General features: G+C 41.6%; 1 protein-coding gene across 5 annotated transcripts in view; it reads left to right on the top strand.

Moving 5' to 3' along the window:
- The window catches only part of gabbr1a (gamma-aminobutyric acid (GABA) B receptor, 1a), a 130975-nt gene that overhangs the window by 71469 nt on the left and 31648 nt on the right, over window positions 1-27858 (top strand). For all 5 annotated transcript variants that reach the window (XM_086312473.1, XM_086312470.1, XM_086312469.1 and 2 more), the window contains 8 exons: window positions 2844-3014; window positions 3626-3727; window positions 4018-4083; window positions 4261-4452; window positions 9948-10193; window positions 13020-13083; window positions 13865-13942; window positions 27561-27711. In XM_086312473.1, coding sequence (XP_086168599.1) covers window positions 2844-3014; window positions 3626-3727; window positions 4018-4083; window positions 4261-4452; window positions 9948-10193; window positions 13020-13083; window positions 13865-13942; window positions 27561-27711 — 1070 coding nt within the window. The remainder of the gene's footprint in view (window positions 1-2843; window positions 3015-3625; window positions 3728-4017; window positions 4084-4260; window positions 4453-9947; window positions 10194-13019; window positions 13084-13864; window positions 13943-27560; window positions 27712-27858) is intronic.

Raw genomic sequence — 27858 nt, 5'->3', positions numbered from 1 at the left:
AGGCTGAATTGAAGGATACTTATGGATCATTATTTTGAGTGATTATTCACACAAGGCTTGTTGCAGAGGATTGGTCATCACGGCCATAATTATTCCCTGATTTATTCCCCAGTCATACTGTGAGATTGGATTTGTGGGTGACAAAGTGAGGAAGGCTTACAACGACTTTGGTGATCTCCTGAATTTTCCTTGCAATGTTCATCCAAGCTTAAAGTGGACCACACCAGCAGCTGTAGCTGAAAGCTTATACCAAACGATTTCACCAGTTTATGGATACAGCCACGCCATCTACTCCAGATATGGTTATGTATGGCTCCAAAAAACATCAACACTTAAGTCTCGTAGCTAAAGGAACCTACAGTAGGAAATATTACAAACCTCAGTATGTTTGAAACATGCTGGTCGGTATTCTCTTCGTCCGCATGGCTACTTGTTGCTTTCTGTTCCATTTGCCCGAACTGAACTTGGTAGAAGAGCTTTTGTCCATTTAGCACCCTCGGCCTGGAACAAACTGCAGAAGGAAGGGAAAATGACTGAATTCATTTCATTAAGTGCTTTTAAATCTAAACTACGAATCCTTGAGGCCAAGTCCATAACATGTAACTGTTTCAATTAGATTGATTGTCATTTTAACTGACTTTTTTATTTGAATTTTATTGAATTTTATTTTTTATTTTATTTGTATTCTTTCACTTATTGTTGCATGTGTGTTGTTGCTGCCTGTGTTTGAGTAATTTCTGTAACTGTGAGACATCTGCTGCTGCCTATCTTGGCCAGGTCTCCCTTGAAAAAGAGGTTTTTAATCTCAATGGGATCTTCCTGGTTAAATAAAGGTTATCACACTGACACGAAGTATTCTTCATGCTGAACATGAATGTTGATGCGGTTTTTACTCTTCTGTTCACTGGACAAGTTTGCTTCCTTATTTGGGATTGGCACAAGAGAAACTAGTTTCAGTGTAATGAAAGAGCATTTTGTGCCATGAACAGGAAGTTGAAGTACGGATCATTATTTTGAGTGATAGGCACGATCAGTTCATTGCCTGTTTTGTTGCTTCATGTTGACAGTATAGTTTATGGCCAACCATATTCTCTCACCCCAACCGGTCACGGCAGATGGCCCCTCCCTGAGCCTGGTTCTGCCGGAGGTTTCTTCCTGTTAAAAGGGAGTTTTTCCTTCTCACTGTTGCCAAAGTGCTGCTCATAGGGATTCATTCTTTAAAAAATTCTTTAAAAAATAAACATATGTGGCTGTCATTAAACTTCCATCTCAATGGTTGCTTATTCTCATGTATGTATGTTACCCATCACATTTATACCTGAGCATGTGTCATCCTTCAAAGCTCCCGTGGTTTTCTTCAGATCTTTCGCCACCGCTCCCAGATCAGCTGTCACTTCCTGTAAAGTTTCTCCTCCTTCGTATTGATGCCTTCGTCTACGTGCCTTTCCTCACAGGAATTTGTTATTGTGGGGAGTCCACATCGCACATGACATTTGACATCAGTCATCGAGCCCCCTCTCGCTCCCAGTGGAGAACATCTCACAGCTATAGGTAATGGGGCCGAGATGAGAGCTGAGAGTAGGAGAGGCAGCTCGTGTCTTTAATGGCTCCCTAAACGGCAGGTTCCTCATTTTAAAGAAGGCCTGTCGAGGATTTTATTTCGACTTGTCACTGTGAGACTAATTGATAGAGGAACGGTTTTCTTCTACTTCTACTGACATTTTCTAACAACCATTTTCCCCGCTGCCTTTTTTGAGGTATTATGGCTGAGAACTCTTATTATATAGGTCCATATTGCTTTGAGACTAGAATAATTTGATTATTTTTAAATATATGTCTGTAATCGTGGCGTCGGCAATCTTGGTTTCATGGCACTTGATGCACGGAGAACCCTGCAAGAGTGATTTAGTGTGTTTTTTGTGGTTCGTTTGTTTTAAATGAAATTATGGAGTTCATCAACATCTAATAAGCCATAGGAAAGCCTAAAGAAGTGAGGGGGTGTGTAAGAAAAGGAGAAAATGGGAGTAGGGAATTTGTTTTTGGTTTTCTTTCTTTGTAATGGCCTTCTTCTCCGGCCCATCAAAGACAACTTTGGACAGGAACATCTATTTACTGGGTGAACCTTCAAAATAGATTACTTTTTCTCTTTTTCCACAAACGCCAATTTCCAGGGCTGAAAAACGAAAGCCAGCTTTCAGACGTGTCAAAATCTGCAGTTCGTCTAATGGCCCCTTGAGGCTGTCAACAATTCGTACAGACTCCAGCGTTAAAATGCGAAACTTTATAGCCCTAAAAATCTACAGAATGGTTTTTGGGATCTATCCATACCCTTTCATAGATCATATTAAAAATCTGATATATTTTCTGTGTTCTATAGCGAGTACAGGGTTTATTATATTTTATTTATATTTTTATCTACATTTCACACAGCGTACTGGCATGTTCAGAATTTCCATATATATAGTATATATTTCTTTAGGTGCCTTTTCTGTTTTCTGTCTTGCAACAAGCCCTCTCAATTATCTTTGTGCTCTTGGTGCCTTTGGAAGCATTTTGATGGGATTAGCTGAACAATAACATGACCTGCTGGTTTTTATCACTCGGTTATCATCTGCATTAAGTCTGTGACTTACACTGACAGCCCAAACTAGCAGCCTAAACTTGTTAGCACTCTTTTGTGCCTGTGTAGTCGTTGCCTGCTCAAAAAAACAAGCATCACAAAGGCCAAAATACTAACGCTGAGCCTTTAAAGTATGGCCACCAGCGAGGAGGTGCTACACCTGAACGTCTACAGCGTCCGCTCCTTCCTCATTAACTGTTTTATGCTTCTTTTGTTTTCGCAGCTCTCCTATGGTTCCAGCTCACCAGCCCTGTCCAACCGCCAGCGTTTCCCGACATTCTTCCGCACGCACCCGTCAGCCACCCTTCACAACCCCACCAGGGTGCAGCTCTTCAAGAAGTGGAAGTGGACTCGTATCGCCACCATTCAGCAGACCACTGAAGTCTTCACTTCCGTCAGTACCTTTAATCTTCATCACTCTTTTGTCTTCAGCTCTCTCTTCTTGCTTGCTCACTCCTGGCTTTATGGCCTGAGCCTGGCTGCTTGCTTGCCAGCCTCTGAATGTTTGTTTATGAGCAGGCCAAGCTATACACCTTTAAGCAATCTCTCCTGGCGATTGATGGAGGATTTTTTTTAAAGTAATTTGTTGGAGTATTGCTTGTGAGAAATATTGATCTGGCAGGACACTCTCCTAGCCATAGCGATCGATACCAGCGTCACTTGGGTTGGTGGAGGTTAATGATTCTGCTCGCTCTTCCTTTCCTCCCGCTTCTCGCATTCTTCTTCTTTCCAGTCATGTCTTTGTCAAAAAATCTATTCTCTCCCATGCTGTCTTGTTGTTATTTATCATACATGCCCACAGTCTCCATCCCTCTCTTGGTGTTTCTCATGTACACTTCAGATTTATTTATTTCCCCCCCTCTGGACTTAGCTGCATTTCTTTTGTCTTTCTGTGTAATCTCAACCTGCCTTCTCTCTTCATCTCTCTGTTCGGCCGCCTCTCTAACCTCCTCTTCCTCCCCCCTCCCTGTCTGTCTTCGTCTGTCCTTCCCTTTCATGTGGCAGACTCTGGATGATCTGGAGCAGAGGGTGAAGGAGGCAGGCATCGAGATCAGCGTTCGCCAGAGTTTCCTCACCGACCCGGCTGTCGCTGTCAAGAACCTCAAGGTGCTTTGATTAAAAATTCACCTCAGCTGCTGGTCGTCTCGCTCCCCCCCTCCTCTCCCCCTCTCCTTTCTCCTCTGGCTCACAGCTGCACACGATGCCATTAGCATAGAGGCGATTTGATAGAGGAAATTAATGCGCCATGCTAATTAGCAGCTCCCGAACAGCAGCATGTGCCATCCTGTGAAGCGGCAAGACTTTGGCACATTGTGCTGCCACATCAGACTGCACTACTGAAGTTCTATTGTTGCTGCTGATGTAACTAAGCAATGTTTTGTTATGATTTGATGCAGCGCCAGGATGCTCGGATCATCGTGGGGCTCTTTTATGAGACCGAAGCACGGAAGGTGTTTTGTGAGGTTGGTACCTTTTCCCTGCTCAATTGATCCCAGAACGCCCAACCTGACTGGCTATTAGAAGAAATTGAGCTCTGTAATGGGCTCTTTGAATGTCTGAATGAACATCCTTGTTTGGCAGCGATACAACACGCTCAACTGGGAATAATTTATCTTTCTCTTCATCCTTCTGTGCTGCAGGTGTTCAAGGAGAAGCTCTACGGGAAGAAGCATGTGTGGTTCCTGATAGGCTGGTACGCAGACAACTGGTTTAAGATCAAAGACCCGGCCATCAACTGCACAGTCGAGAACATGACTGAGGCCGTGGAGGGTCACGTGACCACTGAGATCGTCATGCTGAATCCTGAAACTGTCCGTGGAGTCTCCAACATGGTGGGAATGCAAATCGCTCCTCTATTTAATGCATTAAAGAGATTAGTTGTATTAATCAGGGAAAACATGTGTAGCTTGATCGACAAATAATGAGTGTTGGTAACTGGATTACAGAGAAAACATCGCAATTCAAAGTAATTAAGGCAATTTGATTGAACGATGGTGTTTAATGAGCTTATAATGACATTAAATAGAGCTCACCTGTTCTTTGTCCAGCACTTTGGGGATCCGGTAACACATACAATGCTTTGGTTCATGTCTACAAACTGATGACATTCCCATCAGCCTCGCCTGTGCTTTTGTTGATTAGCAAAAACACAGATTTATACTTCTTGGCTGCCACCAACTTCTTTGAAATGTTTCAATATTCATATTTAAAGTATTGAAACTTGATAAATTTCCAGCCAATTTTCCAGCTTTGTGGTTTGTGGCAAATGCCAGATATAGCAGCGATTCAGCTATAGATAGTAACAGCTGTCAGGAGACGGCTCCCGACAGCTCTGATGGAGTTCGGGACATGACCTTGGTGCAGTTGCTGTAACAGATTATTGAATTGTAAAACCTTAACTCTAACTGTGTGACAACTCACCTGCATGAGTTCCAGAAAAGTAGATTGTGATTAAGCGTAAGGTCCTCACAAATCCTGTCTGTGTTGGGAAAAGGCCTAATTCATAGTTATGAATATTTAATGAAGTTAGCGCTGTTGTGCCGTGCGCACAAATGTGTGTAAATCTGCACAACGCCGATGCTTTGGAAACGTGCAGGTATTTAATGAAGTCAAACAGCTGGAAGCTGGAAGGGCGCTTTGAGGCTTAATATTATTTGGCATGTTTGTTTGGGCAGCATGAGAGAGTGCAAGAGTGAAGTCAAAAGTGCCAGAACTGTGAGAGTTGGCAAACCTGCATAAAAATGTAATAGAAAAGGAAAGATTTTTATTTTTAATCTCTTTTCCTTTCCTACACTCATAAGGCAGATTCAGGATGCTCTGCTCCTTTGCGAGACGTGGTCCAGATCAGATGGGTGCAGTACGCACCAGGTGTCAAAACCAGCTGTACCAAAAATCGGGGAATGTAGAACTGTTGAAAACATAACACGAGGGAGCGTCACTTCACTCATGCCACGCCCGTCTCCTCGGAAATCTGTGCGTGCAGACAGATCTCGACACTCGCATCTGCTTCCTGGCACGACAGCTGAGGTTTTAAGACAGACGGGTGTGCAGAATGTTCTTTTTGTCTGGGCTCTAAAACAAAACCACCGCTAACATCAAGTAATATTTCATCTTAAAGTTAGCTGGAGGAGCTGTAGCTGGAGGATTTGTTGCAGACTGTGTATTAAAGTGGGGATAATGATGTAAGTGTACACGGCCACGGCAAACAGCGCATGTGGGAGGGTTAACTCACGTGTACAGTACAGATGTACGCCTGATGTGAAGCGCCCTAAAAAAGTCCAGGCACATTCATTTTTCCTTCTTTTTTTCCTCAGTTCAATACCTTCATATCATTTTGTGACGTCCCCAGTTTGCACATAACCACATCTTTCACCTGACTTTACATTTGTGAGTGAGGTCCACATACCTACATGGTGCGAGATAAATGAGCAGTCAAAGCCCCAACAAGTTCTGCTTTGAACGGCACGCAATAATGAAAGTCTTTTTGCCATTGTGACAAACAATCATCAGAAACTCGCAGTGCATGACGCGTTGCCCACTTCTCTGTTCATTGGTCACAGTTTAAGGTTGCCCTGTTCCCAAAGTATTTCCAAACTGACTCTACTGGAAATCGCTGGGTCACAAATGCCATCATTACAACTATATCACCACAGTTGTTCTTGCTGGCCTAAATGTTCCCTCTGCTGGCCTACAGCATTGCATTTTATAATTTTGAAATGCTGTTAACGTCTCATTTTTATAAAAAATATATATAGAAAACAGCCTAAAAGAGCTGCTAGTTGTTTGTGGTCTCTGTATGCTCCTCTTTTCTCTCTTCTCTTCCCGTCACCCCACCACCACCAGTCGCAGCAGATGGCTGCTCCTCGCTGAGCCTGGAGGTCTCTTCCTGTTAAAAGGGAGCCGTTCCTTCCCTCCATCACTGTGTCAATAAAACTCAATGGAGAAAAAGACTTTTAAAAAAATGAAAAGGACCAAACAAGTGGTACTGATATCAGTCGGTTTGTGCTCTGTTCTACTAATTGGAGTCTGTCTCTTTCCTTGAATTAACAGTGTATGCATAATATAATCAAATCGAACCACACCTGAAATCTTTACCTGGAGATGCACTTAGTGCTCTTTAAAGGCACTTCCTCTGTTTAAATATAGTTCACACCTGTCAACACAATTTGAACACAACCAGCGTGACTTAATGTCCAAAAATCCTGGGCATGGTGTTTAAGCAATGTTAACTGAAGTTGGTCTATGGCCAGGACTTAGTGTGACGTAATGTCATTTTCCTGTAATGCTGCTGTGAGTCAACCAGGAAAGTCATTAAGAGGTGGCCCGGGAAAAGGCGAAGCTTCCTGAGGAAAAACGGGAAAGATTAGAAGAAATATTGGAAGTGAAAACAGCAGCTGCACTCATCTGAAAACATTCACGTTTTAGTTAAAATATGCAGAGAGTAATTACAAAAAGTATTTTATTAATGAAATTAAAGCGATTAAAGCATTTTTGGCTCTTTTTTTAATTGCTTTAAATGTAATTTAATTTGCTCGCACCGCAGCTTCAGGCGATCGCTTGTAAATAAACAGCTGTGATGACTTCCTCCTGTCCTGTTGATGTGTATTCTGAGCCGTCATTCATTCACTGTTGCCAGGTTTCAGCTCTTATATATCTGGATCCTCGTGAGGCACGAGTTATTTCAGGAACGGCTGGCATGTTAAGAACAATAAAGTCATAGCTTCAGTGAACTTTGCATGACCTGAATCGATAATGTGTTTGCTAAACTGCTGAGAATGCCTGGGAGTTTATGCATTTAAATTATCAGCAGCTCGCTTTTTCTCATTTTTGTCCGACGCTCATTTAGCTTCTCAGGTGCAGTCGCTCTCCTCTGTTTACCTGCTCTAATCCTCTTACGCCGTCTCTTCTTCTCTCCCTTTTCCCTTTTTTCTTCGACCTTCTCCGACTCTGCCGGTCTGCCGTGGATCATCCCGTCATTCTTCTTGTTTACCCATCTCTCCTTTACCATTTCCTCGTCCTGCCTTTTCTCACCACCACCCTCCCCTCCATCCCTTCCTCCTTCCCTTGCACTTCATCAGCAGCTGTTGTTTATATTCATACAGCACCTGCCACTACCTGCTGCTTTAGCTGTTGACGAGTGCTGCTCAACGGGCGATAAGAATTACAGCCAGAACTCCTGCTCCCTGTCCGTCTATTCAAATTCAATTTCTAAGTTTGAAATTGGCATAGCACTCTTAGATAGAGCACTCAGATTAAACTACTATGCCAATACTGCAGGGTCTGTAAAGCACATTGTCAGCTAGTTTTCAGAAGGCAGTGGCAGATTTAAATGCCAAATGCCAAGGTGGAATTTCAATTAGATGAATTTGACATAAGTGAATTGGAGTGCGTGTAGGCCTAATTGGCCTCAAAGAATCCACAGAGACACAATGATGAATGGTAGCAATAATTTCCCATTGCGCGTGTATCCAGGCTTTCAGCGGGAGATAATTTTGATTGGTGTTTAATCACAAAATGAGTTCTAAACTCAAATGCTTGTGAGAAAAGGAAAAAGTTGGCCTGTCTTAAGATTACTGTAAGAGTGTAGCAAAGCAATAAAGATGCCTGGGGATCAACCGCAACCAAAGAAAGAGATGTGACAGATATGTGTGATACAGTTAACGATCAGCTTCCTCACCAAAGGTTAGATGAGACGACTAACAGGGCACGTAAATGAATATGAGGATGGAGATTTTCTTTTTTCTTTGTACAATAACTTTCAATAAATAAAAATGTTACTTTCCCACTATGAATCTCTTCCGAGTTGCAGTTGCTTAATTACGTGGAGTCGGGTGGAATTTAGTTTCTTTTGAAGTCGCTTTATTTTTGATCCTTCGTTAAGGGCTCTGTTCCAGAGAGCAGGTTTCATGAAGATTCAGTTTTTTAACCCTGAGATGAAGCTCCGGGGTTTCTGTTCCAGAAAGAGAGCTAAGTTAAACTTTAAGTCGGTTACCATGGTAACTGACTCTGTGAACCTCATCGGCTTGCCTGGTTTCTTCAGCGAGCTCTGAGTTTCTCTGTGACTCCTCCCCTCCTGAGCAGGAAGGGACAGCTGGTTCCCACCTCAACCAGATTTTTGTACTTTTTTTCTTGTACATTTCCCACCTGCCACCTTTCTTTTTCTTCTCACATCCACTCATTCCTGCGTATTATTTTTAACGACTGATCAAGTTTAATGATTCCCAGGCTTCCGGGAAAAGGTGCTGGAGCTCCTGATGGGTTGTCTATCACTGCAAAGGAAGTGATTTTTGGTACCAGAAGCTTTCTATGAGCTTTTTATTAGTTTTTTGTTGTTTTTTTTGTTTTTTTATATTTATGTGATTTGTAAATGGTCAATACTTCGACCATGAAATCTTGGAATTAATATCTGCATATTCTGTCTACTCAGGTACCCTGGAGGCTAAATCACCAGACTAGAACATGATAAGCTTAGATGGGCATACATTTGCATAAATAGGGAAAACACAAGTAAAATCTTGTTTGATAAATCCAAACATGTTTTTCAGGGAGTTCTGTGTTTCATAAGTCTTTAGAAACACATAGCGGTTAGCTTAGCCGACACAGCTCTGAATGCCAGAAGGCTATTCTGTTTAGAAAAGTAAAAGATCAATTATTTAGGGTCCTGTCCACACGAGGGGTATTGAAAGGGTCCAAGTGCCCCTATGCCCAGCTCTACTGCCCCTCAAAAGCCCCTCTGGCTCGCCCAAGTACCCTCTAGCCAGCACAAGAGGCCCTATGGTTAGCACAGATGCTAATCCTGTGTGATCCTAAAGCATAACTCCACCATTAAAGTGGGGCCCACTCCTGACATGCTGCTATTTGCTATGCACCCTTCCTCTTGTTAGCATATATTTTGGCAGACAGATATCAGTTCAGGTTGGCTGCACATAGAAGGAGCTTTTTTATTTCATCATGGTAGAAGCAGTATTTATTTATTCTGAACCAAATTTATTTTTAACACTCCAATCTCCACCAAGTTCAGCTTGTCGCAGAGAGACGGTTTCTGACTCTGAAGCCGCTCACTTTTTTCCTCGGTTTATTTGAAGTAGGAACAAGTGTTTACTACAGGAGAGTAAAAATAAATCCTAAATCAAATACACACATTATAGTGAATACCAGAAATGACTTCCAAAGATCTGAGGGTCGATTCATTTGTTGGCTCTTCAAGTTTTTTGCTTTAGTTATGTGAATATCTAGCAACACAAATAAAAAATGAGTCAATGTAAACCTTCTTTGCAGTGTTGCATTTCTTGGCTCTTTGATGTCCTCTCTGTCTTCTTTTTCTCAGACATCACAGGAGTTTCTCGCCGCCTTGATGTCTCGTCTGGGAGGGAAGAACCCCGAGGAGACCGGCGGGTTTCAGGAGGCCCCTCTAGCCTACGATGCAGTGTGGGCGCTGGCACTAGCCCTTAATAAGACTGTGGCACCGCTGAAGGCTAAGGGCCGACGTCTGGAGGATTTCAACTATAACAACCACGACATCACGTCCGAGATTTACAGGGCCCTCAACACGAGCTCCTTTGAAGGCGTCTCGGTAAGTGCCCTATGACAGCTGGGATAGGCTCCAGCGCCCCCCGCGACCCTGAGAAGGATAAGCGAATGGATGGATGGTTCAAACTATGCAAAATCAAATAATATATAAGTAAATACCCCTTTTTTGACTAGAAACACAGCAATAACTTTCATACATTCACCAGTAACTTCACGTTTTTGGCATTTTCTTCTGATTATCGTCCCTCACGTTTTGCACCGCTCAGTCCTGAGCCAGCTTCAGCTGCTAACAAAAACTAGCCAGCATTTGCACATCACCTGAAATTCAGAATTCATTTAAAAATCTTAAAATGACATGTGGCCTCTACACGGCCAGGCTCACATAGGCTCTTACAGAGCAAGTCTGCTGAGAACTCATTCCAGCGATCGACCTCTCTGATCAACTGTTCCACGCTCTTCTTTGAAAGGTGACCGCGCTTTTGAGGCAGTAGCTCCTAAAATTGGAACAGCCTCCCTCTGCCCATCAGCTGCTGAAAACTCATTTTTACAGCTTATTTCCTGAATCACTCACCAGTTACTTTTGCTTATTGCTTATAAAAGAGCGTATGTTTGACTGTGGGATATGTAGATTTCTCTAATTTACTTCTTTAATTTGTGTTTGTTTGGTTTTTTTATCCAAACTGTGAAGCACTTTGCAGCTGTGTGGTTCCTGTTACGAAAACAACAGATATATGAATTTACAGGATACATCAAATTATTTTACATTAACTTTGTCAAAAGGCATTTTATGTCACTGAAGAAATGACACTGAATAATAATAATAATCATAATAATAATAATAATAAAAACCAGTTATAAAAGTATGGAAGTGGGGATAAAATAAAAGCCATGCACAGTCTCGTGTCATTGGGTATAATCTATTGCAGTCCAGTGCAGCTGCTCCACCAGATGCCCAACGAGTTTCCAATCACTGAGCATTAAAAATGAATTTGAATATTGTGATTTTTCCACTTTGCATCTTGGAGACGTCTGCCAGCACATTGTGCACCCCACAAAAATGGACACCTTCCATGCTGTGTTCCAGTTAACACTGGGCACTGATTGGAAGGGACAGTTCACCCCGAAATGTCATTTACATATTTTTGCTCTGCCGTGTAGTTCAGTTTAATCCTCTAGATTGATTTGGTGTGAGATGCCCACAACTATCACCGCACAATCTTTCTGCTGTCTGTCATTCTGCTGGAAAACATCCTATTAAACAGTCAGAAGCATGAGCATCTAAGAACACGTAGTTGCATGCATCCTTCTGCATAGTGATTACTTTGGTTCCTACAATTGCATAAATTGAAATTGCTTTAAAGTTTGTGGATGTTTTTGTGGATGGGTATGACTTCTGGAAAGAGACATTGCTGCTCAGTTAAATTGTATTTTTTGATGTTTTGAACACCAAGGCGAGCGCAATTTACTCCATTATATCTGAGAGGGAGAGAGAGCCAATGCCTCAAAACTGGACAACTCGCACAAAAACAGTCTGGATGGATACATAGCACAACGGGCTAGGGAAACATGTAAATATGTATGGTGCATGATCACAGAGAAGCTGTGAGGGTCTGTTTTGAGAGACAATCACGTGCTCATGTGGGCAGCTCTGTGCTGGATGATCTGATATCCTCGTGTTGGTGTTGTTCCCAGACCATCATGAAAATGTTGTTCCAGGTTCAACATTGCAAGTGACCAATCACATTGTTGTGACGTTATTCTTTTGCGCGCCAAGCCATTCGTGCATTTATGAAATTCCAATGTTGCAAGGACAATATCAATTCTGCTTACTGTTTATTAAAGGGTTACGGTTAGGGTCAGGGTCCGTTGATCGGCGGACAGAGGCGGTTTCACGCAGCTTTAGAACAGTTTTTTGTTTTACGCCGCTTTTTCCCGAAGTCGCAAAAGTATGACGTAACAACATTCTGATTGGTCACTTGCAATGTTGATCCTGGAACAACATTTAGTATGATGATCTGGGAACAACACCAACACGAGGATATCAGATCAACCGTTCTGTGCTAGCAGACAAACCACTAAGGAGAGTCGCCTTTGAACTTAGTCTGAAACCTGGAATTTGACAGATGTTGGCTGTCTTTAGCTTGCAGAGATCATGCTTACTTACTTCTTCTAAATTCATTTGTGCTACAGAGCTCTTGTTATGTCTTGTGCCTTTTTTAGTTACACAGTTTGGTTTATTTTGAGCCAAGCTAATAGAAAGATGCACAAGCACATTGCTGTCTGGGCCCTTTGTTGCCGCCACAGACATCCGACAGTCTGGCAGTTGCCCTTGAGAGACGGGCGTTGTGGTCAAAAACACCTGCAGCTCTGCTTCAACTATTACTTCTAACTACCCTGAAAGATATGCAGGCCACCATTTCTGTCTCAACACAAGTTCAAGAAACAGATTATATGAAGAATATATATCATATCTGCACCCACCCCCCGCCGCTCCTCCTTTGATGCAGTGTCTCACTAAATCGATCTGTTGTCATTGATGGCTGAGCTCTTCTGTATGCTGTTCCGCTCTACATCATATAGCGCTAAATGTACTGTACATTACTACGTGAAGATATAACAATCATTATTTGTCTGCAGCGGCGCTGAACTGAACTTTACCGGTTGCCTGGTTTAAAAGCTGTTTGCATTTCTTGCCCATTTTTCTTCATCTCCGGTCTGTGAGCTGCAGGAGTGGTGTTAATCTCAGCAACCATTGGCAAAAAAAAGAATAATAACAAGTAATATTCCCTGAAATCCAGAATTATGTAGTTAAAAATGAGGCTTTTTATTTGCAATAATGTCAAGTTTCTGCTTTTTGAATGTGTCTCAGGGCCAGGTGGTGTTTGACGCCCAGGGATCCAGGATGGCAATGACTCTTATCGAGCAACTGCAAGGTAAAGCGCTTCTACGCTGTCCTCCCACGTTCAATTATAGTTGCAGAATCTGGACTGAATAATAAATGTCACTCATTGAAGAAAATCATTGCTCAATTTATTCAATGATGCATTGATTGCTGCTTTCAGCGCAGTCCGGAGAAAAGGCTCAGTTTAAGGGGCCCTTTAACTGCACATGTGAACGAGCTGGGTGCAGTGCGGTGTTGACTCGAAGCTTCACTCTAATTGGGCACCAGCCTTCGTTTTAAGCTGTTTCTGGAAATGGCATCCTATTTGTCACCAGTGACTTAATGAGTTTCCCTGCATGGGATAAGGTTGAGGATTATTTTCTACCTCTGTTCTCTTTGGCGTCCTAACGGATGAGAATTTATAATCCTGCCCCTTTCCCCTCGCATTCGGTCTCATATTTCCTGTTGTGGTGTCGGGGTAATTTGACATCCACAATGAGACGACCTGACTCGAATCCCTGAATCACTGTGGGACCTCATCAGTATTCCTGGTCAAGACTGCCACATAAGCGCCTTTTTTTCCCTCTCTTTCTTTTCTCCTTCCACTCCCCTTGGTGCTTCTTTGTTTGTCCACCTTTTCATCCGTCGATTCTTTTGCGTATTCATTATGTGCCTTTTCTTTCTGTATTCACATATTGCACTGCCTAAACGGCAGCGGTATAAATATCAATGTTTATCAGCTCTCTCGAGGAGCAAATTAATTACAGAAGAAGCAATGCTAATTAAACTTCATACCTTTCTTGCTTTCTTGTCTCTGCTTCTCAAACATGTAGGAGGCAGTTATAAGAAGATTGGTTACTATGACAGCTCTCAAGGGAACCTCTCCTGGTTTGGCAATGATGTTTGGATAGGTAAGATGGATTTTACGGCACCGATCGCTCAGCTTCCTGTGTCTGTATTTGTGTCCTGTGTCATGCCGTGAGTCAGCCGGGTTACATGTTTGTGCTTTGACTTCAGACCTCCGCTGCGTGGCTTAATTTAGCCTCCTTTACTGTCTAAATGATGTATAATCACGGTGGATTTTTTTGTAACCACTTGTTTAGATGAAGCTAGTTATTTGGATTCTGACGCTCGCCCTCAAATTAGCCGGCTGCGCACTCACTGTCCAACATGTGTTAAAAGTGTTGGCGCAGCACATGCACTGTAATCAAACAGGCCGGCGTCCTACTGTGAGTTAGCCTGTTTTTCTTAACCTATTTGTTTCCATGCTGGCAAACTGGCACCATTAAAAGTAAACCAAAGTGGCTTTTCACAGTTACTGCTATTGATGTATGATATTTGTCACTGAATTAAATACATGCCTGAAAAAAATTCAGTTTTAATCCAAGTTTTGGAGTAACAGGGGCATCTGTTCTCTGATTTTAAACCCTTCAGTCGAAGCGCTTTTAAATTTACAAGTTATAAAACACCCCAAATTAAACCAGTGATGACTCCACAGCAAACCATGGTAAGCTGATCTGCTGAGACCTGCAAGTTGACATTTCTTCTTCTCGCCTAATCAAAACTGTAAATGAGAGAATAAATAAACCGCCATCAGTCAGAGATGGGACTACAACAACCCATTTTAATAATGTTAGTTGCAGGTGGCCTTGACAGCGTGTGCACTGCGCTCAGAAACCTCCAAAAAACTGTCAGCAGGTTGTAATTGCCTGGTCCAGTAACAGAGACCTTCAGTAATGAAGTGGCCTTGGCATGCATTGCAGGAGATGTTATTATATTATGTGGGCCAGTTTTCAGAACACACCTCATATCTGTCTAATAAGTTAAGGCTCTGTTTGGCATGAGGCAACCAAATGTGGCCCATTTAAAAAAAAAAAAAAAAAACACACACACACACAACCAAATTGTGCAATAAATTTTCTTGTATATAGAAACTTTTACAGTAATGCATGCACTGTGCACTCAAACATATGCAGTTGTAGAATAATAACATGTACACATTCTGCTTTAAAGAGCAATGCTAATCCAGTAAACCACAACAATACAACCTCTGACAGTAAGAGGGAATAAACTTGATTTTCTTGTTCCAGTGCAATGTTCTCCTAGGAAAACTTCAGGCACTCGTGGGGTTTTTCATTTAGAAATATAATAAATCTAAAGATTTTTGCAGACCCTGCGGTGGCATTATCCTCCCCGCAGCGTGACAGTGTGCCACGCCACACCACCCCACAAAAACAGCTTGAAAAGGCTCAAAGATCACATCACAGATCCCAAGGTGTTGACCTAGCTTCCAAACTCCCCAAATCCGATTAAGCATCCCAAAACAACCTTGCTACCCATAAACCCCAAAGGCACTGCCGCCATTTTCCTGGTATCAGAAACCACAGGCGTCCCATGTGAGTGCCCCTTTGGGTCAGGTTTTTTTTTTTTATAACATAAGGAGGACCTAAACAAGATTAGCACATGCATTGGAGCTTTTGTGTGTGAGCAGAGTAGCAGTGGAGGTCTACACAATATTAACAAGAAAATGCTGTGGAAGTTGCACAGCAGTCTCTCCACTTAATAATTTTTGTGATTAATATTTTTCTGATGAAGAATTAAAGGGTGCCACCTTAGTGCTGAATTGGACCGAGTTACTGAAAACTAAAACTGTGAAAATATGCACTTTTCCAGTTTGATGTACATATAGTTCAGTTTGACAGTTTAATTTATGGGATGCTGTAGCGACGGTCCTCCGGGCCTTATTTCAACATTTTGTCCTTGCTGACACTCAGAGCTCCAAGCTCGTGTAATCCCTGGAGGTGGAAGAGTTTTAGCCGATAAAAGAGGGAGGATGGATTTTTTTAAAGTTAATTGCTGCAGTCCGGTGCGAGGGGTTTCACAGTGCTGCAATGGCCTCCATACACTGTGCATCGCAGCTCAGTTGTTCATCTCTTTGCCTGATCTTAGCTTAGCTTGCCTCGCTAACCAACCAAGTTTTTTTTTTTTTTTTTTTTTTTTTACATCTTTCTTCTGCATAAAGAAGCTCGAACTCAAGCCAAAAAGCCCGAACCTGTGCTTTAACTCCTGCTGCCCATACTTGAGTTTACTGTGAAAACCTATTAGCGATGATTTGCCTCAGACACCAAGACGAGTACTCTGGATGTTTACTGGCCCATCTCTCCCTGAGGAGGTGACATACTTGTGCCTGGACAGAGTGTGCCACTAATCAATCCTGCACGCCAAGGCAGCCCACAGAGGGACGCCTTTTTTTAGGCTTTTAAGGAAATGATCTGTTGCCAGGGCTTAACTGAACCCAGAAGAGGTAAAGTTTCCAGGTCAGTATCAGCATCCAGGGACAGGTGACCTGTTTGCTTGTAGGCGACATGTTTTTCCATCAGGCCGGCTTCCAGCTCTTTAGTTTGGCTTGTTGCAACGTGACAGGCTTGATGTCAGTCTAGTTAGAAGCCGCTGATGTGAAACTGACATGTTGTCCAGAGTGTCAGAGGTGAGTTTTGTTTGCTTTTTTAAATGAGCTTCTTCTTTTCTGTTTACCAAATAAAGACACATCCAGCTGACATCTACTTGTTGAGAGGAAATGAGTAATTTCCTGCTTTCTGGAGCTGACTCAGTTCGGGGAAGTTTTCTTCTTGACAGCTGGGGTGGAGGGGATGGGGGAAGGGCGTGCTTGATGTACTGACAGGGTGGAGTAAACAGCGTGGTTTTTAACTTAACCCCTGCGCTTGTTTTCCTTTGTGCTTACCACGCCCCTCCTCGCGTCGCTTTCTCACTCTCTGCACGGTCGCCCTAACAACCACTTTTTAGCTCAGCTCTTGTTCTGATCGCTGTGGCAACTGTTACAGAGCTGGGTCTCCATGGCAACTTCCCGTCCTGATTCCCTGATCAAGGACGGAGGAGGGCTTAGATGCTGCAAACACGCTGACTGAATGGACAGTTGACACATATACGCCGTGCACCTACTCAGAGCTGTAATTACTACGACTGTACATTCATTCAGACACGTACATGGCTTTCCACATTCTGGAATTTTAAATATTCCATATTTAAAGTTGACCTTTTATGGTCATTTTCAGGCCTATGGCTTTACTTAGAATCTACTGCAGCACTAATTCATCGCAATCCTTACTCATCTCATACTGGAGATGAATAAGGATCATGCACTGAAATCTGAAACAAGCTTCTGCGAGGTGACCGTATTAGGGATATATGCTCTCAGTGACATCATACAGAGCCAAGCGTAGAAAAAGTGTGTGAAACGGAGCATCAATCTGAAGTGTTAGCTTTTCACCTCAGAGATTATGTGGGAAATTACAACAGTTCCACTTCAAAAAAAATATTATAATTATAGCTATAGGAGCTGCAGTAAGCTCAGTTCTTTCTTACACCCCTGCCAGATCTTTTTTGTTTTCAAGCTTGTGGTCTTCAGTTTTTAGCAAGGTCATTCTAGAGTCTCCCAACCCCACAGTCATCATGGGAGGAGTATTTTAATTATAAAGTGTGTTGGATATTTACTGTCTATAACAGAAATATGTGAAGGTGTGTTGAGGTGTCGAGGGAAAAGCAGCTGGGTGAATGTAGAGTTGCTAAAGCATTCTGAGCCTTGCAAACCAAAAATAAAAATTTAAAACAAAGGAAGTGCAAAGATGATGTAACTACTGTAATATTCTCTCTTTGTGAAACTTTAACAAGCCGGCAGCGAAGCTGGCAGCGTATGGCACGTGTCATACTTCCATATATCACAAAAACACAGCTGCACTTCACACATAGTGAGTGTAACATGTACAGCATTGGTGATGTATGTTTGGTTTCAAATGACAAAATTGGACAGAAACTGTGCGCTTTATCAGATTGTGCCTTTAGGAAACACGGACAGAGAGAAAATATTTCTGAATTTTTCACATCCATGTTCTCTTGACTCGTATAAATTGTTGATGCTTCTTTTTAAAGAAGCAACGATGGCAGATTAATTCATTTGCAGATTATTTACTGACTTGAATGATTCATTATTCAACAAGTATACTGTTTCATGTTGCACTGCAAATCTGTGCATTCAAGATGTAAAGTACATGTTTAACATTTTTACTTGATTATGAGAACAGATGATGTTTTTCCTTTCAAACTACTAAACTGTTTATCTGTTAAGGACTAAATGTTGCACTGTTTCAACAGACTTTAGGCTCTTCAGTGCTTTTGTGCAGAATTTTTGTCGCCACCATCAAATCTGTTGCTAGGAGTTGCTTAAAGGTCATCATCCGATATTGGGTACATATGAACAGAAGCATCAGTGATCCCGTTTATTTTAAATTTCCCTTTAATGTGTCTGTTGTGGCTTTGTGAGTCACGCTGTTTTGGAGGGGATTTCTTATTTAACAGTGTTGCATTTTGTTTGTGTTGAAGATACAAATTTCTATTCAGTTTTTACTTTACCACATGAATAGACTGCTGGTCCTGCTGGATTTGATCCATGTGGAGAGTAATTTTGCCAGTGGAGATCTTAATCAGAAGTCTACACATAAATTTAGCTGAACTTGTGTAATCACATGAAGATTAATTGAGGAATATGGATGGACTGCAGGTATCCTGAATGAAGATCCCTAATGTCCCAGTTTCTCCTCATCCTTTCATCTCACTCAAGCACACAGTTTGATTGATGTACAAATCAGTCAGGACCACTATAGTCAAAATAAGATGTTTGTTTCCATCTGCTGTAAATTATGTTTGACTAAATGTCTGCGAGAGCAGCAGCAAGACATCAGCGCAGAGCAGAGGAGGCATCAGTAACATCAGATGTGACGGTGATTAAGAGGAGCTTGTAGACTCACAGCAGCTGTAGACCTTATGTGAAATTAGCCTGTTGGATGTGTAGACGGGTATCAGCTGTGTAATCAGCTTATGTGGGCTGGTATTGAGATCAGATCTCTGCGGGCCGACTGATCAATTGTGTTAAAGAGAGAGCTGAACCTGAACGTTAAACTTTTGATTTTGTGATCGATTTACACTCCTACCCTCACCCACGGCCACGAGCTGTGTGTAGTGACCAATGAAAAAAAGAAGCAGGTACAAGCTGAGGAAATGAGCTTCCTATAGAAGCTTGTTTAGAGTGAGAAGCTCAGTCGTTTAATGAAGACACTCCTCCATTAAAAGGAGCCAGATTCGTTGGCTTAAGCATCCTGCTGTGGTTCCTCCTTGGCACTTTGTAGTGTAGAGGTGACTCGGGCATGTCTAAGTGAGGTGAAAGATTATGTGTCCGGGCTGGCTTGAGGCCACCTTATTATCTCCATGGCCGACTGAGTAGATTGATTTCTAACTACTTAAAAAAACAAAACCCTTTATTTCCTCTGGTTTTCCTGCCATACCTCTTTAATTTAACTTGGCACACTGTCTTATATTGTCATTCTACTGTCAGATGTCACCAGACACGAGCTGGCTATGTGACTGCAGTGACAAGCATCTAAACACAGCATGATTGGCTCTCTGACACTCTGCGACCCCCAAGGGGATGACACTCTGACACTTCCCTCTGACATCTGACACATCAGCTTCATGCAGCGCTGACACTCCCGCCCTGTTTCCTCTCTGACATGAACACACACACCGTCTCCCTCTGTTTTTCTCTCTCTGTGTGTGCCTAAATGCACCCTGGCACTCGTACGCGGCCTCTTCACTATGTTCTCTCATACTTACTCTATCGATCTGCATGCATGTGAATAATTAGACTTAAATTCGCATAAGCATCCTCACACACACACGCTAACACACATCTGCAGGCAGTCTCGGATTTAGGCAGACAGATAGTCAGAGGCTGTTGAGTGTAAAACGAGGCTCCCTGTCCATCTGCCCCTCTTTGAACTCTCCTCACAGAGGAATTCTTCTGGTTTAAAGCTACACAAGCATGAATAATTTGGTCGTTGGTCCACTCGATAAAACCCTAAAGCTTCAACTCTTAATTAACAAAGTTGTCTTCTTGCTCAGTACATTACTTTACAGTATGGTAATTACTGAAACACACATTCAAGCACAAATCGGTGGTTCGTGGCTGTGTGTTTCACAGCATGCTGTTCAACCGTGTCAGAAATTAAAAGCGTTACTAGTTGTTCCAAAGGGCAGAAATCACTGTCATAAGGAGGAGAGAGACTTTGATTAAATTAGGATACCAAGGCACGTTTTCAAACAGTCAGTGTGTTTCAGTTGGCTGCACATGGCAGATATCGCTGGATCCAGAAAGAAAAGAGAAGCCTGCTTTCTTGTGTTGAAGTTGGTGTGAATGAATGTCGCGCTGCAGGTTTTAGGAGGCTGATGAAAGGCTCAGAAAACAGTCATTTAATCTTAAATGTGCAGTCAGTCATTTTTTGTGGTTATTTAATAGAGTAAAAAGCAGATATTCTACTCATAAATATACATAGATTAGTGTATAATTGTCTTCCAGCAAACTGATGCGTTCTCATAAACTCATAATTAATCCATTAAAAGTAAATAGGAGCGCATAAATAGGGACATTTAAATCATCCCTGCACCTTCAGACTCAACATATGAAGTATTACACCCGTGTTTTATCCTCTTCATGTCACATCATCCTGTTCCTCCTCACCCCAAACCTCAAAAGTAAAGTCAGGTTTCTAACATGGAAAAACACGCTTATTTATTCCTAATATTCTAGCGACCCCCCAACTCTGGACAGCTGACAAAATCCAGCTGAACAACACCAACATCTGGTTATAAGCTAACATTATGCAGTGGCCCTGTAGCCCCTTTTGCACAATTATGATTTTTATATCTTGAAGGTAAAATTCTAACAAAACAGATTCTATCTTTGATTTATTTCATTGCTTAATGTGTTTGAGATGGATGTGTGTTTCAGTTTTCAGTTTTATTTGTCATATGCAAGTTAGCCCAGGGTCAACATTGCAATGAAATGTGTTTGACGAGCAGCAGTCACTCAGCAGCATGATACAGTAGGAGAAAATATAATAAAATAAAATAATAAAAAAAATAGAAAAATAGTAAGGAGCAAAATATTAGAGAGACATGGTAAAAGAGAAAAGACGACTAAATATATATGTATCTATAAATATAAATATATGTACACTAGTGATTAAATAAGAAAATCTTGAAAAGAAATATGACGGGAGGGCAGATGGGATATTGCACAGGAATGAGCAGCAGAAAATTACAGTATTGCACTTTTAAATATAAATATCAATAACAATAAAGTGAAGTGACCAGTGCAGATTATACAGAGTACTTGTGAAGCTGCAGGGTAGCTTCGGAGTGCGTCCTGTGGTGTGTGTGTGTTTAAGTGTTGTGTGTGGTCACATATGCATATATAAATTAGAAGGCAGATCATTGATAACAGCGGCACCGGTCGGTAAGTATTCTTTTTGGTGTGAAGGCAGTTTGTGAAATAATCAGTCTTGTTTATTTTTCTTCCTCAACATGATTTGTCAAAGATTATTTCATGTATCTGAGCACAACCTTTGCTATCTGTTCTTTCATCTTCTGATTTGTGTCCATATATGTAAAATCAATATGTTCTGGATTGGATTTAGATTAGAGGGGCTGGAGGGATGTTCATGTTCCTTCATGATGTCATAGGTTACTGATTGCTTGGCCATTAACACCAGTGCGGGAAAAGATGCTGGTTTGGATTTAAATACAGTTGTTGTCTTTCAAAGCTTTGCTGACACACACACACTTTCTCTAGACAAAATACATGCTTCAAATATACTTCCTATTGAAACCCATTACTGGAAAAACTGTGTTAACTGGCATGACAGAATGTGACACTGTGTGACCATTAACCCCAAAAAATAGATACTGAAGAGAGAAGCATCCCTGTCTACTGGTATCATATAAATAAAACTGAATAGAGCTGTAGGTGGAAAAAAGTAGAGCAAGTGCCGACGTGTCCTTCCTCCAGGGATAAAAAGAAATAAATAAAAATGACACACTTTTCCAGCAGTTCGACATTTTCAACATCTAGAGTGATTATTTCTTAGAAGCTCGGTTATCCCGTCTTTATTTTTAGGATAATGCTGATTTTTATATCAGCTTTTCTTTTTAAAACACCATTAACTTTTACATTTTGGAGATGAGCTAAATCACAAAATGAAAAATCTGGTGAGTACAGATGAGAATGAGACGCTATCACGTAGCACTGTCTGCTCCACTGGCAGTAAAAGCTCAGACTGAGCACAAACTCAGATGTAGTACTCTATTTTCTAAACTGTCTCCTTGAAAGATCCATTATCACCACTACCCTAAGAACATATAACCTGTAACCACACCTATTCACACTTTTACAGGGAGGGGGAGGGTAATAGCCGACCTCTTGAGGTATCAATCTCCTGACTGAGGACAGCGCTGCTGGGCTTTCTGTCACTTTTTAAAATAATGGCTGGATTTCTTTCTGAATTTGAACCTGGACACATTTTTTTTTCTGCCACAAGTTTCACTTTAGACTTTATTTACACGATGGACGTCGACATAATGATGCCAGCCCATTGGTTGGTGGACTTTACACTGTAGCACTTGATGAACTTTTTGAGTCCAGACGGTGCAATATTTAGATGAGAGGGTGGAGTGCTAGCTATCAGCTAACACCAGTGAGCTTGGTTAGCTTCTATGTATGTAACGCTCAGACATGCACAGCTAATTAGAGAGAAACTACAAGAAATGAACCAACCACAACTGAAACACAAACTTCCTAGATGGTCTGCATCTCACTGTATTTTATATTGTTTGTCGAATGATTTGATGCAGAGTTGGACCAAAGCTGGTTTACTAACTCGCTTTGCTGTGTATCGTGGCTCACTTCTCCTTCAGTAACTACTTCACTGCACCCACATTCCCCCTTTTTGTGGATGACTAAGTAAGGTGACCGCAGCTAGCAGCGTTTTTCTTGCTGTTGCGGCAACTTCTCTGACATACTTTCCACTTCAATCCCGCTAAGTCACACTGAGTCACTCACACAGGTGCAGTGAAGCTGTGGTTACTGGGTCGAGCGAAGCACTGGTGAAGGAATTATTTTGAACTTAATTGGCATTCTGTTGTCGTCTCTGGCTCCCGCTCCTCTCCTCGGCTCTGTTTCCTGAGCAAATGCTAGCTCCTCTGTGGCCTCCACTGTTACTCACTGGTGTTTGTTGCTGGTCTAATGAAGTCAGTGCTGTTTGGTGCTCTTATCATCATGATATTTGATTTAAATGGTGTGCTGCATGTTAGAAAGTTAACCATGGTTTCTGACTGAGACTAGGGCTGAACGATTATGGAAAATAATCTAATTGCGATTTTTTTGCCCCAATATTGCGATTGCGATGCGATATGCGATTATTTTTTAAGGTCTTTGTCTTCTGTATTATTAAACAAAGACAAGCAATACATCATATAGTATGGCCAATACTATATTACATTAATTTTAAACTGTTCTTTCCTGGAAGACAGACCTCTGTTATGATGACATGAGGTGATGCATGAATTGATGACTGACATTTTTATTTAACTTCTTCAATCACAACAGTATATTTGAACATACACAATAGTTTATTTTTAGCTTACAAACATCTGAGCATAAAGTGCTGACAAGGAACCCTGGTGTAAACATTAAAATGAAAGTCAGTACAATGTGCAGATTGCAGAAATATACATAAACAAAATCAGTGGCTTTACCACACTCAGTTTTTCGACATCTGTGAACTACTAGACAGTCATTCAATTAAAAAATAATATTAAATAAATAAAACTAATAAATAAAAAATACACACATCTTACTGATCTCTGCAGTCAGTAACATTACACATAAAGTGCAAACATAATAGCAATTGTATAAACACACACACAAACACGCCTTTAAAATTTAAAGGCGTGAAATTGGACGGTCTAGCCTTCTGAATCAGAAGGCTAGTTCTGATTAGCGTCACCGCTGTCTCGGTGGAGTTTAATAAACTCGGCCGTCTGCTTCTTGCTATCTAAAATATAACCAGACACTGGCGTAAATTCTCGACTGTCTCATACTTCTGTTTAATAAGTTTTCTGTTTGACGTTTAGTCAGCTGTGTGAAAACCAAGGAGGAACCCACCCGGGGGATTAATAAAGTTTTATTTTATCTAATCTAATAACTTTAATCTCAGCCAAACCGATTTACTCACGAACAAACAAAACACTGAAAAAAGCCCAACAATAACATTTTTAGGTTGTCTAAGTGATTTATATATTACGTTTAACCCGAGCAGCGAAAGTCCGCGGTGATCTGAAAATAATGTGCCGGGAGTTGTGCCGTTCTCGGCCGCATCAGTAATCCTCGAGCTCCCGGCTAGCTGTCGAGCTGGTGGGTAGCAGACGCCTCTGAAAACGTCGAAGCACTTTTGCAAATATGGGATATCTTGATAAACCGAGCAGATATTTGATGTTTACACAACTACTTTCTCGCCTGAAAATATGTTAAAAGTTTATTTTGTGACCCAGAAAGATTAGTATGAGTAATTTTAAAACTTAGTAGCGGCCGCCATTGCTGGAAACTGGAGTTTGGCTGGGCCGCGCTATGACTTCTGGGATATGGTAGGCCACGAAGGACACACCCGACCCATCCTTCAAATTCGGGGAAAAGGAGGACGCATTTGTCGGCTACATTCGGAGGAGTCTACGAATTTGGACAGCCTTCGGCGCGTCGCTGTGACGTAATCGGTCTACAAATGCGGCCTCAGGAGGATGCAGCCCATGAATTTGGACATGTCCAGAGTATAATCGCAGCCTTTGCGGTTAGAAAATTGCACTTGATCATGTCGCGATATTATCGCAAATGCGATATATCGTTCAGCCCTGACTGAGACTATGAATGCTTTTGGCCATGAACAATGAAAATGTGATAAGATAACCTTTTCACAACAAGGTCCGGTGCACTGACCATCAAAAAACTGGACTGACTCATTTAAAAACTGGAATCTATCCACACACCCCAGAACTGTTTATCTGTATGTGATTTTCAATACTGCAAAGTTGGGCATTTTAACATGCATGTCTATGGGGACTGACTTGTATTTTGTGCCATTGCCAAACGGCCATTAGAGGAACTGCAGTTTTTGGCACTTCCACACACAGCAGCACATATGATTACGTGGCATGTCGAGTCATGACTACCTGAACAATGAAAGAACTTTTCTATCAGCACCAAGTGACATGCTTGAGACTGAGAGTCTTTTTTCAAGAAAACACAGCATGTTTTGGGGGGGTTTTCAGGGTTTTTCAGTGATGGACAGATATTGAGATTGTGGCCTCCATGATTTTCTTCCATGATTTGTTTTCATGGTCTGATCTAGAAAAATGCATTTAGCTCAAAATATTATTCAACTAGTTCAAAAATACTCACCTGAATAAATGACAGGTGGACAAAAATGTTTTCAAAGTATAAATTATAACCACACAATCTCACTACCTCACACTGACACTGTAAGTTAATAAAATCATGCACATTCATACCTCGGGGGGAATTTAAAAGCATCACGCCACCAACTGCATGACGTCGGACTGTGGGAGGAAGTCAGGCAGCGAGAACGCGCTAACTCCACACAGAAAGGCCTCGGCCAGACGCTGGATTTAAACCAGGAACCTTCTTGCTTCAGAAGTGCTAAACATCGTGCTGCCATGCAGCTCTTGGTGTGGAGGTTATAATTTATAATGTATGCTTTAAAAAAAGAAAAGCATTATTAAAAGCTTTAAGCTGTCTTATCGTGGTATTCTTTTACCTGTTGTCACTATTCCAACTGATGATGATGTTTTTGACCACAATCATCAGTCTCTGCAACATCTGTGCACCTGTCAGGTTTTCAGAATGCTGACGTGGTACATCGTATTGGGACAAAGTTTCACCAGTGGCACTTTAAACTGCTTCATCCTAATTTAAGTATGGCTTTCTGACCTTATTTAAATGCCCATCAGACACTCAGGATTCATGTTATTCATGTTTAAACATTTCACCTGCTTCTAGACTCCTTTAAATAAGAGAAGGAGAGAGAGAGAGAACAAAGGAGCAGTTTGTGAGAGCGAGTGAGCATGAAGGCAGAGATGATACTTCACTTTAGATACTGCTGCATTATTGAATGTAATTTTGTGTTTAAGAACAAATCTTTTAACACTGAATCACGGTTCTTCTCCTGCTCTCTTTCACCCTTTTCTGTAACTACTGAATCTATCTAATAAAGATAGAAAGGCGATAGAAATTGTCTTTAAAAATGCATCGAATCAGCCTGAGAAGCTTCAGTGACTCAGTCATTATGAAAAGTTATCAGGAGTTATGGTTTCTACTTAACAACACTAAATGGTACTTTAATTATTAGATTCTTAATGCTGCTCGAGCAGTTTGTGCAGTCGTGTATTGAGACATTCATTCATGTTTAGCGAGGATGTGTAGAACCGCTGCTTTGGTTGCCATTGTTTTGGCTTCTGTTGCAAATATAAGGAACCGTGGATTTGCTTTTAACCAGGATATTTGCTCCGATGCACACATAGAACAAGAAGTCTCTGTTAGTCAGGCATCTGAAATTGAAATGAACTGTGCAATCATCACCGGCACTGACTGGTCATGTTCACAGAATAAAAGCAGGAAGGGCAGTGGAATAGCAATGAGCGGTTATTTCCCAGCCAATTAAACAAATGACTGTTTTCATGATTAATGGACTCATTGTTTAATCTTTAAAATGACACAATTATGAGAGAAGGCTCTTTCATCTAAACATGTCTAATCATCACATTTAAGAAGCTGGAATCAGCAAAAATATAGTTGTTATGAGGGGGTAGCTATGGAAACAGGCAAGTTTTAAGCATGTTTCTTGTGACATCACTCACTTTTCAGGTAAGAGTTTTTTACTTTAAAGTCAAGCATGTAAATACACCAAAGTACAAATCGTTACAGTAGTTATACAATAAATAATTGGGAAGCGTATCTGTAACCGGAAGGTCGCCGGTTCGATCCCCGGGCTCTCTGTCCTGGTCAAGACACTTCACCTACTGACTACTGGTGTTGGCCAGAGGGGCCGATGGCGCGATATGGCAGCCTGGCTTCTGTCAGTCTGCCCCAGGGCATCTGTGGCTACACCTGTAGCTTGCCTCCACCAGTGTGTGAATGTGAGAGTGAATGAATAGTGGCATTGTAAAGCGCTTTGGGTGCCTTGAAAAGCGCTATATAAATGCAATCCATTATTATTATTATTATTATTTATGAGGTTGAAGTTTTTCCCATCAATGCTTTTTGGGATGTAACTGCCTGTGAAAAGTATTAAAAGAAGTATTAAGCTACATATTTAGGAGCTGTTGTTAAAGAGTTACATCTAACATATAAAGAACATCGTATCATCATCCTTAAAGTGCTCTGGATGACAGTACAACCCAGTGCGGCCCTCACCCAGTTGCCAAGGGTAATTATTTGAAGCTGTGAGTAAAGGAGGTCTTTAAAGGTTATTGTCTCATTAATGGGATGTTGGGAGTATCCGAGCAGTAGAAGCATTTTCCCTCCCTTTATTTCTTTTCTCTCTCTCTGTTCAGGTGCTGGGCCTCCGGCCGATCGGACAGTGGTGATTGACGAATACAGGTACCTGTCTCAAAAGCTGTTTGCAGCCGTGTCCGTCTTCGCCGGCCTCGGCATCCTGCTCGGCATCGTCTGTCTAACCTTCAACATCTATAACGGGAATGTCCGGTGAGTCCTCGAACACTCGACATCCACATAGCCTGAAATATTCTCCCCTCGTAGTCTTCGCTTATTATTTTGCATTCACTGTCGTTCTGTTTATCTTGCTTTGAGTTTTTTTGGAGAGGTCATTGTATAAGCTGCTTCTCCTGCACA

This window comes from Aulonocara sp. 'chitande type north' Nkhata Bay, linkage group LG11, assembly GCF_057382095.1.
Source record: "Aulonocara sp. 'chitande type north' Nkhata Bay isolate Kocher_YH1m ecotype deep benthic linkage group LG11, A_spYH_male_GT1.1, whole genome shotgun sequence".
Lineage (NCBI taxonomy): Eukaryota > Metazoa > Chordata > Actinopteri > Cichliformes > Cichlidae > Aulonocara > Aulonocara sp. 'chitande type north' Nkhata Bay.
The sequence above is the reverse complement of the archived record's forward strand: the minus strand, read 5'-3'. Positions and strand labels throughout refer to the sequence as shown.